Source organism: Mesoplodon mirus, assembly GCF_964341445.2.
Source record: "Mesoplodon mirus genome assembly, chromosome: 12".
Taxonomy (NCBI): Eukaryota; Metazoa; Chordata; class Mammalia; order Artiodactyla; family Ziphiidae; genus Mesoplodon; species Mesoplodon mirus.
In genome coordinates, this window is record NC_138988.1 from 47695145 (window position 1) to 47715976 (window position 20832).

The 20832-nt window shown below is 46.5% G+C and overlaps 1 protein-coding gene across 1 annotated transcript in view; it reads left to right on the forward strand.

Annotated features, from left to right (window-relative positions):
• Window positions 1–5032: 5032 nt before the first annotated feature.
• Window positions 5033–20832, forward strand: part of LOC309813118 (uncharacterized protein) — a 34989-nt gene continuing 19189 nt past the window's right edge. The window contains exons 1-6 of the mRNA XM_082637710.1: window positions 5033–5299; window positions 7208–7748; window positions 11917–12088; window positions 13462–13553; window positions 13954–14083; window positions 16482–17928. Of these exons, the coding sequence (XP_082493836.1) occupies window positions 7326–7748; window positions 11917–12088; window positions 13462–13553; window positions 13954–14083; window positions 16482–17928 (2264 nt within the window). The 5' untranslated portion in view covers window positions 5033–5299; window positions 7208–7325. The remainder of the gene's footprint in view (window positions 5300–7207; window positions 7749–11916; window positions 12089–13461; window positions 13554–13953; window positions 14084–16481; window positions 17929–20832) is intronic.

Below are 20832 nucleotides of genomic sequence, written 5' to 3' on the forward strand. Positions count from 1 at the left end.
TAAATTCCCTACAGTTTATAATACTGGACGGAAATAACGACCCCCCCAGAAATGTGTATCTCTCAACATTTGATCATATTGTTCCTTCTCCCTCCCAAACCTCCCTAAATCCTGCGTCAAGGCTCAACTCAATGCTCTTCCCTCTGAGGCTGCTTCTGATCCCTTTCAAGATCAATCCCTTCCTTGGCTCTCTGAACTTATGTTGTTATTAGATACTGCCTTTTGTAAGTCACCAGTGTCTGCCTGCCCCCTGCCCTTCATGTTTCCAATGTCCAGTCATTTCCCTCTCCCTCCTTGAATCCAAAGTTTCTTGTGTAGGTGTTTTTGTTAATCTTTGAATAGTGCTTAACAGGACATGTCAAAACTCACAACTTACCTCACTCAATCCTCCCAACTCTGAGGGATAAGCAGGCATGGATTGGTTTTTTCCATTTCACACATGAAGAAACTTAAGACTCAGTGGATATATAACTTGCCCTAATTGCAAATCCCAGATTGTAAGTTGCAAAGTTGAGGTCTGCCATACTCACAGGCTGGAAAGAAATTCCAATCTATGTTTGAGATGTTTCTGAAGAATTTGGATTTCAAATCTAAGGCCCAACAATACACAGAAACTGAAAGATTACAGCCAATAGTATCAAGTTTATTATTTCCAAGATCAAAACTGTGCTTTAGGAGACTCGAGGTCACAGACACTGGCTCAGAAAAAGAGACAAGGTCTCTGGAATGGGAGGCAGAAGGTCTCAGTTCAAATCCCTCCATGGTCCTGTTTCCCCACCCATAACAGGTAGGAAGGTGGTGGCTGGACCAGCGGCTCTAAGGATCCTTTATGCAATCCACGAGTCCTTGCGAACAACATCCCTGGTGCCTGTGGGAGCTGTGGGTAGGACAGACTGAAAACGGTCCTTCCACTTGGCAAATATGCAGTTCGGTGGGCCACAGGCTGAGCTGAGGGTCGGGTTTCGGGGTTTCGGGACGGGGATTAAGCTAGAACAAAGACCACGGAATACAGTACCCCGCTTTTCCGAAGACCTCTGGGGTAAACCCCGGGAAAGAAGCACGGAGAGTCGAGTGGTATGAGGCGGGGAGACAGTCCTGCGTTCCCACCAAACCCCGTCAGGGATGCGCTGGTATCCCGGAAGTTTCCTGCTGCCCTCTAGGCCTGTCTCATCACGTGTGTCACGGGGTAGGGTCAATACCAGCGCCAACAGCGGGCAGGAACAGCCCGGGACCACGGCTCCCACTCCTGGCAACCTGAGGAAGCTCCACGACTAGCCCGACGCCCTCCCCACCAGCAGTAGCATCCAACAATTCCTGAACAAAAGATGCGCCGGAAGCGAATTTCTCTCCGATCTTCGGGCCCTTGGAGCCACTTCCGGTTCTGTCTAGGAAGCTCGGAGGCCTTCTTATCTCGTTGGTCTCCGCGCCAGGGGTTGGCTCCTCGCGGGATAACTGAGGCCAGAAGACCTAGAGAATCCTTGCCTTTCCCGAGTCTACCACGAGGCCATGTTCTGTGACCATCGTTGACACACCACCAGCAGGAAGAAATCTGAGAGTAATTAAAGAATGAGGGTTAGAGATAGGATCCTAAAACAGAAAAAAAAAGAGGAGGGTGGGGGTGGTCTATAGACCTGAATTCAAAGCCTTCCGTGCCCTTTTCAGCCAGTAAAATTGTGACACAGGAAGCAGGACATTTGCCGAGGCTCAGAATCCTCGCCTGTAAACTAATGATTCTGTCTTACAGAGGCACTGGGGTGGCAAAGCAGATAAGCAGATATAATGGATGTGTCAATCTCTTTCCCTCCAAGCCCCTCAGTATAGCTGGCAATCAAAGCCCAGACTGAACAGATTCTTTCCCTGCTTAAAAAGCCTTCCACAGCAGCCTGGATCAAGGACACATTTCTTAGAGGTTAGGCCAGGCTCTGTACTGGACACCAGGGAAATAAAGGTGGACTGACCTTGTCTTCCGGCCAAGACAGATATTCAAACCAGCCAGGCTTACAGTTTGTGCCTTGGGACCCAACTGTGAACCAGGGAGACATGGTGGCAGCCCACATAAGGCTTACCGTGCATGGGGGAAGCTGACAAGTAAACAGTGTTAACCTGGTGCAACAAATAAGGGCCGTGACAAGCACATGGCAGGCCACCACAGGAGCACAAAGGAAGGGGCACCTAATCCAGGTGGGGAGATGGGGTCCCGGGACATCTTCCTGGAGAATGGAGTTTCTCAGCTAATTCTTGAAGGACAAGGAGAAGTTTTCAAGGTAATAGGACAGTCTCTTTGCTCTCTTGGCTAGAGCTTGGGCCTCATACATTCCCATTCAAGCATAGTAGCTGGGGTCTCCTGTCCATATTACAACTATCCCCCCACAGGGGGCAGTTCTAGGACCCCCATCTTATTTTCAGGGTGTGTAAGAGTGTCCTGGCTGTTGAAAAGGGGACTGTCCACACAGATGATGTCAGAAGGTATGAGCAGTTTGGGGACAAAGAATCTCCAGACCTGACAATGCTCCTCTCTTTGTGGTCTCCTTAAATCCCAGAGGTCCCTAGGAACATCCTTCTCACAGCTGCCCTCACACCAGGCAGGACTTAAGACAAGGAAGTGAGCAGTGGCGATGATGCAGAGCAGCACAGTAAGTGGTATAGGTATTTTCTATTGTTTTTTGTTGTCATTATTATTGTTATTACATACAAATGAGGCAAAGACTCAGCAATTATCTGGATACAGGGTATAAAGAAGTGTGAGTGAACATAATACTAGAAAACACCTATAATACCTACAATGTGCCAGGCACATTCTAAGTGCCATATATATATATATATATATATATATATATATATATATAATCTCATCCAATCCTCATATCAACTCTATGATTTAGGTATCATTACTATTATTCTCCTTATTTTACAGATGAGAAAGCTGTAGCACAGAGGGGCTAAGTAGCTCTCCTATGGTCACCCAGCCCATGGTATGACATCCAGGGTTCTAGTTTGGGCTCTTGGATGAATGATAGTGCCCTTTATAGTGATGTGAATGTGAGAGGAGCTTCAGGGTTGGGGGTAGATGGTGAGCTCTGCTTCAGGCACATAGAACTGGGTTACTTGTTCTATTAGCTCTCATACCAAAGCTAGTGTGATAGTTTCCCAGAGAGGTCAGGGGTGGTGTTCCCTCAGGTATTCTGGGACTATCTTTGGCCCAAATATAGGTTTCCCAAGGTGCTATATGAGGGGCATCATGGAGCATGTCTCCTCCACTGGAACCCAATCCAGTCATGGATTAGGTTAGACCCACAGTGCTGGCCACAGAGGAACCTATGAAGTCTGGACACCCTTCCCAGATGAAGCTGGCTCTCACAGACAATGAAAGCCAACCACCTGGGCATGAAACAGCTCTGAGGAATGAAAAAATTTAATCTTGTTTTCCAGATCCCTAAGTCTCCTACATACCAGGCAACCAGAACTGCAGGACAATGCATCATCAGGGAAACCTGAAAAAGAGCTGACAGCATTTGGCCTGGCCTTAAGAGATTTCCTGCTTGATATCCCTGAGTCTCTGAGGCCTTAATGGGCCAGTGGGCCACACGCAGTGGCAATGTCAGGCAGAAGCTAGGACCAGATAGCCAAGACCTCCCTGTGAGGTTTCCAAATGTAGAGGGTGACCTTGATATCAGAAGGCCACTCATCAGGCTCAGTGGGCAAAGACTTCTCTAAGAGACCTCTTTAAAGACTGTAAAATCCCTGCAGTAGGTCTTCTTATGCCTTCATTTCTGTCCTGGCTTATGCAGAGATGTGATGGACACATGTCAGGTCCAGAGGTAGACCCAGAACATCCTTGGGATATTTCTGATGGCCTGGACAGCACAAGTTACTGTTACTTCGGACCCTGTAAAGGAACTACTTGCTGGGCTACAGCAAGATATTGGGTTGGCCAAAAAGTTCATCAGGGTTTTTCCGTAAGATGTTATGGAAAAACCCGAGAGAAACTCCTGGCCAACCCAATGCATAAGATACATAGTTAACTCCATTGGAAATGTGGCTGATGTTATCCTTTGCCCTTCGTTTCTCTTTGGAACTCAAGTTTTTCTTGAATATATTTTTTTCATATGTCCTTTTACTGTCTCAAGTTGCAGAGGCTTTTTGTTAGCCCCATATATCATCGTTTGGGGAGGTTGTGCCTTCAGAGCCTCCTCAATCATGTTAGCAGCAGGGACCTGTTCACATGCTTCTGTATGCAAACCATTGTTTCAGGTTAAGTCCACCTGGGTAACACCTGCCTCCCAGATATTAGACTAGACAATTGCATCTAGATTATGTTGTCTCCATAACTTCCCACTTTTTATCAGCTCCTTGGCCCTCCCTAGGGGGCCTCTCCTTAGACACCAGAGTGCTTGTTCTGTTTTAGGAAAGATTAACCACACCTGCTGGCCCAAATATCACAATCTCTGGGCTCATTTCTTCTTTAGTAAGACGGAGATACCTGTTGCTCATTTCATTAAGACTCACATTGGGTGAAAATGCCCTGGGCATCACATACAGTATAATAATATCTGACTGTGCGCTCAGGATATGTCAGGTCTTTTGCTGTGTAGTGTCCTTATGTTACCCCTTTCAGCTCTCACAGCCCTGTCAGGCGCACGCTGTGCTCTGCATTTTTCAGATGAAAAAACAGGTTCAGAGGTTAGGTTTTCTTTCCCAAGGCCACCAGGAGGGGAAGGGGCAAAGCCGGGGTGCGGCAGGGTGGCCCAGACCTAGAATGGTCTGAGAGCGGCACGTGTGCTCCCTGAGGCCTCAGTTGAGACCCCCTCCCCGCTGCCGCCGCTGTGCCCCAGCCAGGCCCGGAGGGGGTGGTCTCCGCGCCCAAGGTGTCACCAGCTGTGTGGCTGCGGGGGCGCGCGGGGGGCCCACTTTCTCAACCGAGACTTCCGGGATCCTGGAGGGGCCGGAAGTGGGGTTTCTCTCGCTTCCGGCCCGGCCATTGTTTTCGCTTATGCCGGCCGCGGCGGCGTCTGGTGTTCGGGGGTCGCGGGCGCGGTGCCCCGGTGAGCGGGCCCGGGGCGGGGAGAGAAGTGTTGCTGGGGCCCGGGGCTGCTAGGCTGGAGCTGCGGCCGCCCACAGCCCAGGTCGGCTACGCCGGACCGACCCACTCCTCGCCCCCGCGGCTGGCGGCGCGGTCCCCGTGACGTTCAGAAGCCGCCAGATGTAGAGCCGCCTCTTTGTCCCAGTGCCCTGACCAGCCGTGCCTGGCACAGAGCCCAGCATCTGTGGGTACAGCGATGAGCAGGGCAGACGTGGCCAGGTGAGCGGCGCCGCAGAAGCCTGGTCGAACGCGAAATGTAGGTAGACGTTTTTCCAGCCTTGCGCTGGAAGACAGTACGAAGCCTCAGAAGTGGGTCAGACCCAGTCAGAATTTCAGACGTGAAGTATAGCTTGGAGAGCCAAAAATCCAGATGAGATGAGAGGCTGAGCATTCGGAGCAGTAAGGGAAGTAGGAAAATGGCCTGAACTTTATGTATTTCAGAGCAGAGTCACAGATTTTTAAGTCTATCTTTGTCTTTTTAAAGAAATTGAGCCCTGGAGAGAGTAGCTTACCCAAGGTACCAAGATGCATGGTGAATTGGAAGCATAGCACAGATGCCCTAGTTACCACTAGGTGCTGATTTTCAGGGTTTTACAGTATGTAAACTGGATAAAAGTCGCCCCCACCCCCAACTTCAGTATCATTCGTTCGCTTCCCAGATATGTGCCTCTGTATGCCAAGTACACACACACAAAGATGACTGGGAACCAGCTCTGCCCTTTGAGTCCTCCCATAAAGTGGAGGAGGCAGTCGTGTAAGTCCCAAACACAGTGTGAGAAGTGCTCTAGCAGAGGTTAGAATGAAAAAGGTACTGTGGGTTCACTGAGGCAGTAACCACACTTAAGCCTGGAGAGATCAGCAAGGCTTTCTAGGGGAAGCGGGTTGAGTAGAAAAGGGTCTGGCATTTCTTATTTTTTGTTTTATTTTATTTTTTATTAGTTTCTGCTTTATGACAAAGTGAATCAGTTATACATATACATCTGTTCCCATATCCCTTCCCTCTTGCGTCTCCCTCCCTCCCACCCTCCCTATCCCACCCCTCCAGGTGGTCACAAAGCACCGAGCTGATCTCCCTGTGCTATGGGGTCTGGCATTTCTTACTCCATTGGGTTCCTTTTCTTTTGTGGCCATCCAGCAGTTTGGAGAGGGTGAGTGATGAGTTGTGCATAAATTAGTTAAAATACAATGTTACACTGAGAAGTACGGAGAGGGAGGTGACCAGCTTCCCTTCCTGCACGGGGCAATCAGGAATGCCTTCAAGAGAAAACTAGCATTTGTTCTGGGTCTTGACAGGTGAGTAGGTGTTTGTCGAAAGTTTCGGAAGCAGAAAACTCCAGAGAAAGAGTATGTGTGGCTTCTAGCTGTGTCTTTAGAGCTTTAGTCGCTAACTTCCTTTATTGTGCATCTCTATTACAAAAGAGTAGAGAAGAAGAGTTTCGAGCATGCATTTCCAACATAGGTTTATTTGCGAGTTAAAGGTTTGTACTGTTGTACAAATTTCAGTGCACATTATAAAATATCCGCTAAAGGGCTTCCCTGGTGGTGCAGTGGTTGAGAGTCTGCCTGCCGATGCAGAGGACACAGGTTCGTGCCCCGGTCCGGGAAGATCCCACATGCCGCGGAGCTGCTGGGCCCGTGAGCCATGGCCGCTGAGCCTGCGCATCCGGAGCCTGTGCTCCGCAACGGGAGAGGCCACAACAGTGAGAGGCCCGCATAGCACAAAAAAAAATAATAATAAAATAAAATAAAATATCCACTAAATAGTTAAATAACAACTTCGTATTTCTTTATCCATCTTTTGGATTATCTTGCATATCCCACATTTGGAGATCATTGCAGGCTTTCTAGCCTGGTGGGTACCTGGGGAAAGTGGTAGGGGGTGTGGCTAGAACAGAGGCCTCAGGCCAGGTTCTGGATGCTAGGCATAGACATTTAGGTTTTATCCTGTAGCTGATGGGAGCCACTGAAACTTTAAGGAAGTTACTTGGAGAGATGCTTAGAGAGACTGCCCTAGTTATGCTCCTTTTTCTTTTTTCTAGAGCTTTGCTTTTTAACTGTGGAGGGTCTGTCATCCGCCTAGGGCTGAGCACTCTGGGGACTCTGATTTCTCTCTTGATGTTTCTGTAGGTGACGTTCCCATCACCCCACATCCTCAACTCTGACAACAGCTTCTGAGACCTGAATTACAGACCATCATTTTAATCGGACAAACCACAACTGAAGCAAGCTTCTCTTTGGTGTCACGATGGCCAGCCAAGGCAGGGGAACTTCAGGCCTCATCCCCAGGGGTGCTGTTCTCCAGAGGCAGGAGGGGCACTTGACCGTGAAACAGGAGCCAGAGAGCCAGAGCTGGGGGCAGGGCTGCAGTCTCCAAAAGAATCACCCTCCTGTCTGTGAAATCTTCCGGCTGCACTTCAGGCAGTTATGTTATCACGAGATGTCTGGGCCGCAGGAGGCGCTGAGCCGGCTCCGGGAGCTCTGCCGCTGGTGGCTGATGCCGGAGGTGCGCACCAAGGAGCAGATCCTGGAGCTGCTGGTCCTGGAGCAGTTCCTGAGCATCCTGCCAGGGGAACTGCGGACCTGGGTGCAGCTGCATCACCCTGAGAGTGGTGAGGAGGCTGTGGCTGTGGTGGAGGATTTCCAGAGACACGTTAGTGGACCAGGAGAGGTGAGCGGCCGAGTCTAGAATGGCATCTGGAACCATTCTGTACTGCTTAGGGTAGCCTGAGAATAGACATGCTCCATTCCCTAGGCTCTAAGCTGGTTTGCCTTTGGGACTCCTGAACCAGTGCCATGTATAAAGGGGAAAGAGTTTTGTGCTCCTAGCCTTAAACAAAAATGTAGATCCCAGTCACGCTCTGTGAATTACTTTGTGAAGTGCTGTGTCGTGAACCTAGCTGCAGCCTGGAGCTCCACACAGTGCTCCTGACAGGCAGGAGCTGTTAGAATAGGGAAGCATGTCAGGGAGAAGTAGCCCTTAGGGTATGCTGATAACATGGGCCCTCATTTGAGAAGTTCTCATTACTTCCTCGGATTTCTCCAAGTTACTGTGCTGTTTTCCTGCCTTTTAGGTTCCTTATGAGATGTAACAGTTCTGGGCCTCATCATTTTGTTCTTTTCTAGCTTTCCAAACCCAACTGGGATCTTTTTGCTTCTTTAATTCTATTTTTGATTTTCCCTACTTTCTGGGGTTCTCTCAAATTTTAAGCCAGGGTAACTCAAAAGGAAAAGTTGGAGAGTCAGCAGTGTCATAACAGTGGGAAATCTGGCTTCTAGGATCACAGAGCTAACTAGTTCAGTGACTATGTGTATTAGGGTTCAGCCACAGAAGCAAAACCAGTAGGAAATTATATATATACATACATATATATATATTGCTAGAAAGTGACATGTCATTGTGGGAGTTGACAAGTCAGAAATTTGTAAGGTAGGCCATCAGAAAGTTCAGGCTAGAACTCTCAGGCATAGGCTGAAGCTGCTGTCCACAAAGAGAATTCCTTCTTCATGAACCTTCAGCTCTGATTTTAAGGTCTTGCAACTGATTGAATCAGGCCCATCCAGATTATCTAGATAACCTCCCTTACTTAAACTGATTATGAATTTTAATCACTTGTACACCATACCATCACAGCAACACCTAGATTATAGCTAAACTGACATCAAAAGACCATCACACCATGGATGAGTCAGTTCTTCCTGATGAGTCTCCAGTTGCTCCTTGTAACTGAGCAGGATGGGTTAGGGTCCCCTCTACTTTTCCTCCTTTGTGCTTTACCAGGGAAAACCAGTACCAGTGAAATTTCCTTAGTACCCAGTACATTATTTTTATTCAGTGCTTTTTCAAAAATTATTACATATCTAGGCCTAGGGAATGAATTCCAAATTGATTGGAGTCCTAGGGCTAGACTTTTTCCAGGGGTAATAGCCGGTTCCCTCTGACAGTATCAGATCCATTGGCAATCGTTATTTCCTTGTTTACACAAGTAAACACAGGGATAAATCAAGTATCAGTAGGGTCTAGAGAGCAGCTAGGCCCAACCGTAGGCAAGGACAAGTGGTTGAAGAAATGTTTAGGGTACTATTTAGTGAGGAGGGTAGAAGGAAAATTTCCCTATCTCCCGCTGCCTTTTGCTTAAGCAGAAGAGAATGTAGCCTCCATTAAAACCGTCTTTTATCCAGGGAGCCTCAGAAGAAAGGTGACTGAGTCACAAACCCAAGAGAGTGACTAACAGTTGACAGGGCAGCTGAACACTCATGGCTCTAGCCTAGAAGTGGGATCTTTGGACTCCATTTCTTACTCTGCCAGTGTCATCAGCTTAAGTTTTCTGACATAAGGACATGAGAACAGGACTATCTCACCTGGCCTGGATTCAGAAAATGTTTTTATGACTAAATGAAAAAACAGGCTTTTTCATGGGAGTTTGCCAGGAGGAGATTAAGGAATGTCATTCTGATCAGCAGGAGTGAGCATGCACATGTGTGCACATTGGGGCTGGAGAGAGTGGTAGAGGCATCCCTACTGGGCTGCAGAATTTACAGAATGCTTTTATATCTTTTTTTTTGCGGTATGCGGGCCTCTCACTGTTGTGGCCTCGCCCGTTGCGGAGCACAGGCTCCGGACGCGCAGGCTCAGCCGCCATGGCTCACGGGCCCAGGTGCTCCACAGCATGTGGGATCTTCCCGGACCGGGGCACGAACCCGTGTCCCCTGCATCGGCAGGCGGACTCTCAACCACTGCGCCACCAGGGAAGTCCTATATCTTTTTAAATTTGAGCTCCTAGCAGGCTTACAAGGTATGCAGATAGTAATCATTATCTCCACTTGACAAGTGATGCAAACGCAGAGAAGTTAATTGGCTCATCTAAGGTGACAGAGCTAGTAAGCAGTCCCTTTGTCCATGTGTGTGGGAACCAGGATTTTCCAGCTCCCTAGATTCTAAGCCACTACCTTTTCCCAAATGTCTTGCTGTGGAATGCCATCTTGGAATGAAAATTGGAATGGGGTTTTCCTGGCCTGCGAGGAGAGGACACTTATGAGTCCTAGGTAATGAATAGGAACTTTATCAGGATTTAATTGTCAGTGAATTACAAGCTTGTGTTATCACAGTGCAGTTAAGTTCTATCTTCTGCCAGTACCCACAGCTGCTGTATTTAAGAGCTCTAAATCCCATTTATAAGAACCATCCATGGGAGAGCCGGGGAACCCCAGACTGCAGGGAGCCTCTTGGACCTACCATTCCATTGGAGAGATATACACTAAAGGAGAGAGCCCCCTAACTTCTCAGCAGATGTAACCCAGTAGGGCAAATCCATGTGTTTTGTTGAAGCAGAAGTTATTTTCACCTTATGCTGTGCTATGTACATGCCAGAGTGAGTGAGCTTATAAATGTGATTTATTTAAGATAATCAACAAGGACCTACTGTATAGGACAGGGAACTCTGCTAAATATTCTTTAATAACCTATAAGGGAAAAGAATCTGGAAAAGAATGAATATATGTGTATGTATAACTGAATTGCTTTGCTGTACACCTGAAACTAACACAACACTGTAAATCAACTATATTTCAATTTTTAAAAAGTGATTTATTGGGCTTCCCTTGTGGCACAGTGGTTGAGAGTCCGCCTGATGATGCAGGGGACACGGGTTCGTGCCCCGGTCCGGGAAGATCCCACATGCTGCGGAGCGGCTGGGCCCATGAGCCATGGCCACTGAGCCTGCGCGTCCGGAGCCTGTGCTCCGCAACAGGAGAGGCCACAACAGTGAGAGGCCTGCGTACCACAAAAAAAAAAAAAAAGTGATTTATTTAGACAATTTTTTAGGTTTTCTGCTCCAAATGCTGGTACAAATAGTAACCATGAGATTGTGAGGAACTGATTTGATGACAACAAGCAAGGGTTAGAAAATAAAAGGTCTATGCTCTGAGATATTCTCGAGGTCTCTAAAGATTGGTGTTATGAGATCCTATTTGACTTTTCTTTTTAAATTTTCTTTTTCTATTTGACTTTTTGTATAAGTTTTTGGGGAAAGGTAGTACATATTGAAAACCAAGTTTGCAGATAACTCTTAGCAAAATATCGAGAGGAAGTCAGTCAGCAAATATTAATTGAACACCACCACTGGGCTAAGCATTGTTCTAGGAGCTAGTGACCAAGACAGAGTGCTCACCCTCAAAACGCTTATACTTCATTGGCAGAGAAATAGACAATAAAGGTATAAATAAGATAATTTAAAGACTAATGTATGCCCTAGGAAACATAACCAGGTAATTTGAGAGAGTGTGACTATCCTTGCTTTGTCAGTGTGGTCAGGGATGGCTTCTCTGGAGAGGAGACACTTTTGCTGAGAGAAGTTGGAAAAGCTGAGGTTTGTCAGCTGCCGTTCTGGGGTATTGCTCCAGCTGTCGGCCTCAGTAGCATTATTTATGCACATACAGGTACATGCACCTGTCACTTTTTACTTCCTTGGTACTCCTGATTGATCTATTCTTTAGGCTGAGGCCCTAGGGAGTGTACTGAATTACTTTCCTGACTCCTTTTTCCAGGGGGTTCTTCATAAGCAAATGTGTGTCTGAAGCACTGACACAGAGTGGAAATGGTTATATAATCTGGTCTTGAAGCTCCTACCAAAAGGGTCAACAGAGGGATGGCAAATAGGATTATAAGCTGTAGATCCTGCTTTGACATTTTTGCCCCAGTTGGCTGTACTGGTGGGGCTAGGAGGACCCTCTGGCTCTTCTTTCCCTGGCTTCCTCTCCTGGGGGTGCTTCTTAGAGGTTTTGGGTTCTGTGTCTTCAAGGATGCTCTTTTGGACCCAATTTTATTTCCTTGTCTCTAGGTTTCAGCTCCGGCACAGGAACAGGAAATGCATTCAGAGGAGATGACAGCCTTGGGTGCAACAGAGGAATCTCCTCCTACCTCACTCCTTAGTGAGGGTTCGGCACCTGGAGCCCACCTGGAGCCTCCTGGTGACCCTGGGGCACACCACCACCTCCCCAGTGGGCACTCTGGTACTCACCTTCCCCGCTTTGGCCTTAAGTCATTCCTCCTTTCTCTCTTTCGGCGTCTCCTTTCCTTCATCTCCCCATCTCCCACCCCATTGGAGTCCCTTATTGCCCTGCCCTGTGTCTTCCTTCCCTAGTGACTTTGTTTGTTCCTTTTGCTTATTCTCCAATCATTCGTGTATTTAGCACATTTTTGTCAAGCACATTTCATGGCAAAGGCACTGTTGAGGACCAGAGAGATGTAGTAGGCCAGCACTGCTTCCAAAGAGCTTGTTATCTAGTTGGCAGAGTCAGTCGTAAGTGCAAGAAGAGGCAACCTCATAAGACACATGTGAGTGATATCTGTCCGCAGGCGTTTGATGCCGTCACGAATGAGCCATGTGGACATTGTAAACGGTGAGCGAGATCATGGAGGGCTGGAGCAAAGACACTCACTAAGTGGGAGTTCCTTGGACCCCATTGAGGTCGGGTCAGAAAGGACTTATTTGGGAGCCTGGGGTCTGCTTGTGCAGGGCCTTTGGATGGAGGCCAGGAAGATTTGGGGGGCAGGGGATTGAAGCATTAGAAACAGTATTTCAGAAGGATTACTGTGGCACATGAGCACTGTGGGTTGAATGTGAAGACCAGTGACCGGGAGCCTCACTAGGAGGCTAGTGTAGAGCAGATGTGAGGCAGTAATTGCCTGAGTGGGTTTGAGTGGAATGCAAAGTGGTAGATGTGACACATATTTGAACGAAGAATCCATGGGACAATGGAGAGGAGGGAGAATTAGCGGGTTTTAGCCGATGTTTGGAATCACTGAGAAAACCTGGGAAGTCGGAAAGGAAGATGGAAACATGCACTTTAGACACTGAATTTCAGGTGTTGTGGGACACCCAAGTGAAATGTCCAGTAGGCAGCTGGAGGCTTATGATAGGGGTCTCAGAGAGAACTGACAGCTTAAGAGCAGAGAATGGGAGTTGTGAGATCTCTGAGAGAGGGAAAGGGGAAGCTCCGAGGCCTGAACGCCTGCAGTGTCCGTGATGAGAGGGCAGGTGCAGGAAGAGAAGCCAGGGAATGAGGGGCAGAGAGATGAGGGGGAGGCCAGGCAGGCTGCTGCTGGGGAAGCCACGGGAGACAGAAGGTGGTCAGAAGTGTAGCTTCCTTCCGAGAGTGGGAGAGAGAGGGCTGGAAGGAACCGCCAGTTCGGTTTGAACAGGGACCTTCTTGCCTCCAGGAAAAGTTCACAGCTCACAAAGGCTAATGCCTTTATGGAACAGGGATGAGGGTCTGTGTGTGTGGAGCCACCTGGGTTCTCCTGAATCCACTTGCTGGGATAGAGACCTCATTGGAGCCAAGAGCAGGGCTGGTCCCACTCAGAGCTTTCTTTCCTCCCTCAGCTCAGCATGCTTCCCCGGTGCCTGCCCTTCCCCAAGTGGGGAACATAGGAGACCAAGCAGCGGCAACTGTGCTCCGGATGGTCAGGCCCCAGGTGAGCTTCCTGAGTTCCAAGTCTGTGGCCCAGGAATAGCTAGAGCTTATCTCCGGGCCTCTGGCCCGTTCTGAGTCTGCTCCTGTGGCTTCCCCTGGAGCGGGTCCTGTCCTAGATTTGTCCTTGTTTTTTTTTTTGGACGCACCCCACAGCTTGTGGGATCTTATAATAGTTCCCCGACCAGGGATTGAACCCAGGCCCATGACAGTGAAAGCACTGAGTCTTAACCACTGGACCACCAGGTAATTCCTTGGACTTGTCCTTTTAATCTGTCTTTCCCAGATTCCCCCCCACCCCGCCCATTTTACCACCAGGTTCCCTGACCCTGTGCTCTTGGTGCCCCTAAGGACTGCTTTCCAGGCTGGGAATGTCCCTGAGCAATAGAAACTTGTCATTCCAGGAGGCTGCAGAGTTCGAGTTCCTGTCTGTGGACTATACTCAGAAGAAGTGGAAAGGTGCAGCACTCAGCCAGAAAGCAGCCCTGTACCGAAACATCGTGCCAGAAAATTACTGCAGCCTGGCTTCATTGGGTAATGACTCTGTTACCCAGTAACTTAGAGTCTGCCTTCTTTACATATTCTTTGCTATATTCTTTTTCTTTTTTTAACTTTTTATTATTAAAATATGAAGAGTCAAAGTGGAGAGAATAGTATAATGAACCCCTCTACGTCATCATCCACTTTAACAGTTATTAACATTCTTTTTACTTTCTTATTAATTGAGCTGGGCTGGTTTAGTTAGAGTTTGTAGTTGGAAGGAATAGAAAGCCACTCAGTTGTTGTAAGCAATGAGTTAAGTTACTTACAATAAAGCTAAAGGAATGGAAACCTAGAACAAACTGACCAGCTAGACCAGACTTCAGGAAACAAAGCCTTGTAGGGACCTGGGAGCCTGGGAGCCACAGCAGCAAAAGTGAAAGGATTTTTACACCAGTGTCGTAAGACAGCTGTGCTGTGTATCTGTTTTTTCCTCCCTCTGATACCCATTCTCTTCACTCTGAATCTTTTGTCAGAGCTCCTTTTTAGTTAGACTTTCTGTTTCCTCACACGTTCTGCTTGCTTTGGCTCCCGATGGCTTGCCTTCTCTCCATGCATCATTTCAGCTTGGGCTTCTACTTGTAATTTCCTTCATCTTGTCCTACCTTTAGTTCAGAATTTATGTAGAGAGGAACTCCGAGGGTGGTTCAGCCATTAAATAACATCTTTGTTTGAGCAGAACTTTGGTCCTCCCTGCACAGAGGCGGATAATTAATCTACAGATAAGCCACACTTGGGTCTAGTGCTTGGCCCTGTTCCAGTCACCTGTTGTCCATCATGGGATGAGCTGGGTTGCCTGGCACAAAGCATGGTTGCCTCAGCTTCTCCTTCAGAAAGACTGGGGCAGGGCTGCTTCCTGGAAGGAGCTGTTGTCAGGGCAGGTTCTGGGCTTGACCGGTCTAGGACAGTAGCCTACTCTGGAGAGGGTGGGCTTAGAAGTGAGAGATTCAGACATCTACAACTTGCACACACTAAATTAGCATGAAGGTTTATAGCCCTGATGTAGATGTCATTGAAAGGAACCAACATTTTTAGGTTAAACTATAACCATAATTGCTCTGCCTTCTCCCAGTTTTTGTACTGAAAAATCCTAGAATTTAAAAGCAAATATTCAACTGCTCACTTTCCTTATGATTCCTGATTATCAAGATACCAAAAACATGTTTGATTTATATTTCAAGTTATTGATACCATTCTTGGTTTTTTGGGGTTTTTTTTGATGTGGACCATTTTTAAAGTCTTTATTGAATTTATTACAATATTGCTTCTGTTTTGTTTTGTTTTTTTGTTGTAGAGGCATGTGGGATCTTAGCTCCCCAACCAGGGATCAAACCCACACCCCCTGTATTGGAAGGAGAAGGCTTAAGCACTGGACTGCCAGGGAAGTCCCCCATTAGTTTTATTTATTTATTTATTTATTTATTTTTGGCTGTGTTGGGTCTTAGTTGCTGCGCGCGGGCTTTCTCTAGTTGCGGCATGGGGAGACTACTCTTTGTTGTGGTGCACAGGCTTCTCATTGCGATGACTTCTCTTGTTACGGAGCACGGGATCTAGGTGCACGGGCTTCAGTAGTTGTGGCGCACAGGCTTAGCTGCTACACGGCATGTGGGATCTTCCCGGACCAGGGCTCGAACCCATGTCCCCTGCATTGGCAGGCAGATTCTTAACCACTGCGCCACCAGGGAAGCCCCATTCCTAGTTTTTATAGGAGTGCAGTATTGTACTTACCAGTCAGTGCTCCAGGGACTAGGGGATGCCCAATTTTATAGCTTTGCTTTCCCCTTCAGTACTTTTCCCCAGTATTTCTCTACCCATGGCTTCTCCAAATCTTGTCACTGTCCTGTTACACCAGAATCACTCCTTTATATACACTTTTTCCTAATCATATCCTCATAATATAAATTTCCCTTCTACTCTCAGGTTTGCCCACATTGTTTCTCATATTTGATTTGAGGTATTTGCCACCACTCTCTCTCCCCAACATCTTTGCTGAGAACTGTGGAACCATACAGTGTCATGGTTGGAAAGAGCCTTAGAGTTCATCATTTTACTAAGGAGACGTCGCATCTAAGTGACTTCTGGAAGATCTCACCATGCTTTAGTCTGGTCTCTTGCCTTTCAACTGGCCTGTTCACCTGGCTGTGCTGGCTCAGCATCCCTCTGTCCTGATAGCTATTCTTCTGCATTCCTCCACTGACCAGCTTCCCCTCATTGTTTTTCTGTCCTTGAAGAGAAATTTGAGCTGTTTTCTCATTTTCTCTCCTGTTCTCAATGTGTCTCCTCATTCCTTACCCATAATATGAATTTTTTTTTAGGTACATAGGCTCCTGATAGTTCATTTCCTCAGTAGGGTAAGAGTGAGTAAGAGTTGTTTTCTTCTTTCTTTTGGCAGCAGGTGAGAACAGGATGGAGAGTTCAGAGTTGCCTCCAAAGCAGGAAATTTCTGAAGAATTGGAGTCATGTGATAGGACCTCAGGAATACTCTATGGAGTGATTCCTGGAGGACCAGAAGCTGGAGATGCCTGTGAAGAGGCTTTAGAGAAGCTAGAAGTTCAACCCTCAGGTGAACAAGGGAGCAGACTGAAGAGTGATTTCTTGGAAATAACACAGGAGGATAAAAATAAATGCACAAAAGATGAATGTGATGAATATAAGGAACTTGAGGAACATCCAGATCTGTCCTCAAGTCCTGCAGAACATCAGGGAATTCTGAAGGGACAGAAATTCTATCACTGTGATGAATGTGGCAAAGCTTTTAATCGGAGTTCTCACCTCATTGGGCATCAGAGAATCCACACTGGAGAGAAACCCTATGAGTGCAATGAGTGTGGCAAGACCTTCAGGCAAACCTCTCAGCTCATAGTCCATCTCAGAATCCACACAGGGGAAAAGCCGTATGAATGCAGTGATTGTGGAAAGACCTATCGCCATAGCTCCCATCTCATTCAACACCAGAGACTCCATAATGGGGAGAAATCATATAAATGTAATGAATGTGCAAAAGCTTTCACTCAGAGTTCCCAACTCATTGACCACCAGAGAACCCATACTGGGGAGAAACCCTATGAATGCAATGAGTGTGGGGAGGCCTTCATTCGGAGTAAAAGCCTTGTCCACCATCAGGTACTTCACAGTGGTGAGAAACTTTACAAGTGTAATGAGTGTGGGAAAGCTTTCTGTTCCAACAGAAATCTTACTGACCATCAGAGAATCCACACTGGGGAGAAGCCTTATGAGTGTAATGAATGTGGCAAGGCCTTTAGTCGAAGTAAATGTCTTACTCGACATCAGAGCCTCCACACTGGGGAAAAACCATTCAAATGCAGTGAGTGTGGGAAAGCCTTCAATCAGAACTCTCAACTTGTTGACCATGAGCGAATTCATACTGGAGAAAAACCTTTTGAATGTAATGAGTGTGGTAAGGCATTCAGTCTGAGTAAATGTCTCATTCGACATCAGAGACTTCACACAGGTGAAAAGCCGTATAAATGCAAAGAGTGTGGAAAATCCTTCAATCAAAACTCACATCTTAGTATACACCAGAGAATTCACACTGGTGAGAAACCTTATGAATGTAATGAATGTGGGAAGGTCTTCAGTTATAGTTCCAGTCTTATGGTACATCAGAGAACTCATACTGGGGAGAAACCATATAAGTGCAAAGATTGTGAGAAGGCTTTTAGTGACAGCTCACAGCTCATTGTGCATCAGAGAGTTCACACTGGAGAGAAACCCTATGAATGTATTGAGTGTGGGAAAGCCTTCAGTCAGCGTTCTACTTTCAATCACCACCAGCGAACTCACACTGGAGAAAAGCACTCAGGTCTGGCTCGGTCTATTTTTTAAGACATGATTCTCTAAGACAGCAAGGAACTCTGAGTTAAGGTTTCTATATAAGAAGTATGCTCACCCTGGTCTCCTCTTGGAACCACTAATCCAAGTTGATCATTCCCTAAATGCTCTCTGGTGGTCAGGAAGGTGGGAGAGTGGGAGTAACAGTACGGTCCTTTCCCACTAAGGACTACACATTTCATGTGCTTGTAGATTTATTTCCTTTTTTTTTTTTTCACCTGTTTAAAAATCTATCTCATTTCTTACTTAGGCATCCCAAAATCAGAACGTGTACTTCTCAAGGACAGAGGTATTTCCTTATTCTGTTCCACTTCATTTTACCATTTACATAAAGTCATTCTCCAAGGTACTGATTCATTCATTCTTTCTCTTGGCTGTGGCCCTTCTTATCTACTTTTTTTTTTTTTTTTTTTTTTTTTGCGGTACGCGGGCCTCTCACTGTTGTGGCCTCTCCCGTTGCGGAGCACAGGCTCTGCACGCGCAGGCTCAGGGGCCATGGCTCACGGGCCTAGCCACTCCGCGGCATGTGGGATCTTCCCGGACCGGGGCACGAACCCGTGTCCCCTGCATCGTGAGGCGGACTCTCAACCACTGTGCCACCAGGGAAGCCCTCCTTACCTACTTTTTGAACTTCTACTCTAATATAGTCCCTCATCACTTATGTCCCCTGTCTAGAAAATCTCTTTTCTTTTATTTTGTTAATCTGTGTCCCTCAGAACCTGCCAGATCCAACTCATCTCTGAACAACTTTCTTCTTCAAATACGTCTTCATTCATCTTAAACTGCTATTCATTGGACCTCAGTGCTTTGAGTTAGCTGGTGCTATGTGTACAACTGTTGTTAAATTGCGTTGCAAATTACTCTCAGTTTAATGCATATGTGTGCATACCAACTTATTATAGGCTCTTTGAGGTTGGGTATAGTATCTATTTCTTTTAGTATATAGATAATAATTTTCATATGGTAGTTTAATAAATACCTTTTGAAAACTCAGCTCTGTAATTGAATCATCCTTAAATGGGACACAATCTCCCCTCCCCCCATCCCCCACCAGACTAGAAGCTTCTAAAGATAGAAGTGACATCTCTTCATAGGATATCTCATATAAAGCCCTCATTGATAATCTTCTACGTGTACCCCTGGAAGTCTCACTACTGTTACTTCGTTGTTGGTTTCTGATAAATTTTCTATTGGGTTTAGGAAGTTTTCTTCTTTTCCTATTTTTTTGTTTGTTTGATTTGGCCATTCTGCACAGCATGCGGCATCTTAGTTCCCTGACCAGGGATCAAACCCACATCCCCTGCATCTGAAGCTCAGAGTCTAAACCACTGGACCGCTAGGGAAGTCCCTATTCCTATTTTTAGAAGCAGCAATATAATAAAGTAGTTAATAGATTTTTGTGCCTGGTACTCTAGGTTCAAATCCTGACTCCTTTCTTACATGTGTGATCCTGAGTAAGTCATTTAGTTTCCATGTGTCTAGCTCTTCCATGTATAAAATGGAGCTACCTCTGGGCTGTGAGGGTTAAATTAGTTCATAAGTGTAAGGCACTTAAAACAGTGCTTGGCACATACTATACCCTATAATAATTACTATTGTTTAGCATTTTGAGTTTTTGTTATGGTTTTTAAGTTCTACCATGTTTTTTTTTTAAATCTAATTTTACGGATAATGTCCTTTATTTTTGTAATTTTAGGGGGAGCAAGTTTCTAGATAATTGAAATTTCCTTGCACTCCTGGAATAAAATCCATTTGTTAATGATGTTTTAAGTACAGAACTAAATTGAATTTACTAAAAAGGTTTTGCCTGCCTTGCAAAATGTATTTGTTTTTCTTTAATTACTCTGGAAGAGTTTGAATAATGTGGGGATTATTCTTTGAACAGTAAAAATAACTGGGCTTGATCCATTTTGGGGGATGAGGGAATTGAGAGGGACAAGTCTTTTTTTTTTTTGTCCTGCCCCGCACCAAGAAGCATAAATCTTTAGCAACATTTTGATTTCTTCAATTACTGCCCTCTTTAAGTTTCTACCTCTGTGTAAGTTTTGGTGATCTGTATCTGGAAATCATCCCTTCTACTGGACTGTCAGAGAGTGGCATAAAGCTGCACCTAGTATTCTGTAAAGTTCTTTTTTTTTTTTTTTTTTTGCGGTACGCAGGCCTCTCACTGTTGTGGCCTCTCCCATTGCGGAGCACAGGCTCCAGACGTGCAGGCCCAGTGGCCATGGCTCACGGGCCCAGCCGCTCCGCGCATGTGGGATCTTCCCAGACCGGGGCACAAACCCGTGTCCCCTGCATCGGCAGGCAGACTCTCGACCACTGTGCCACCAGGGAAGCCCTGTAAAGTTCTTTTACTCTCTTTTGTATATGTAGTTAGAGCCGTGTTTCATCCACAATTTTTTTTAATAGATTTTATTTAGTTATTTATTTTTTAGGCTGCACTGGGTCTTCCTTGCTGTGTGCGGGCTTTCTCTAGTTGCAGTGAGCGGGGGCCACTCCTTGCTGCAGTGCGCAGGCCTTTCACTGCAGTGGCTTCTCTTGTGGAGCATGGGTTGTAGGCCTGCAGGCTTCGGTAGTTGTGGCTCGTGGGCTCTAGAGCGCAGGCTCAGTAGTTGGGGCGCATGGGCTTAGTTGCTCAGCGGCATGTGGGATCTTCCCAGACCAGGGCTTGAACCCATGTCCCCTGCACCTGCAGGCAGACTCCCAACTACTGCGCCACCAGGGAAGCCCCATCCATAATGTTTTACATTTTGGTTTCCTTTCAGTTTTCCTTTCATGAATGCCAAGTTTGGGGTTTTTTTTTTTTTTTAAGTTTTTGGGTTTTTTTTTTTTTTTTGATGTGGACCATTTTTAAAGTCTTTATTGAATCTTTTACAATATTGCTTCAGTTT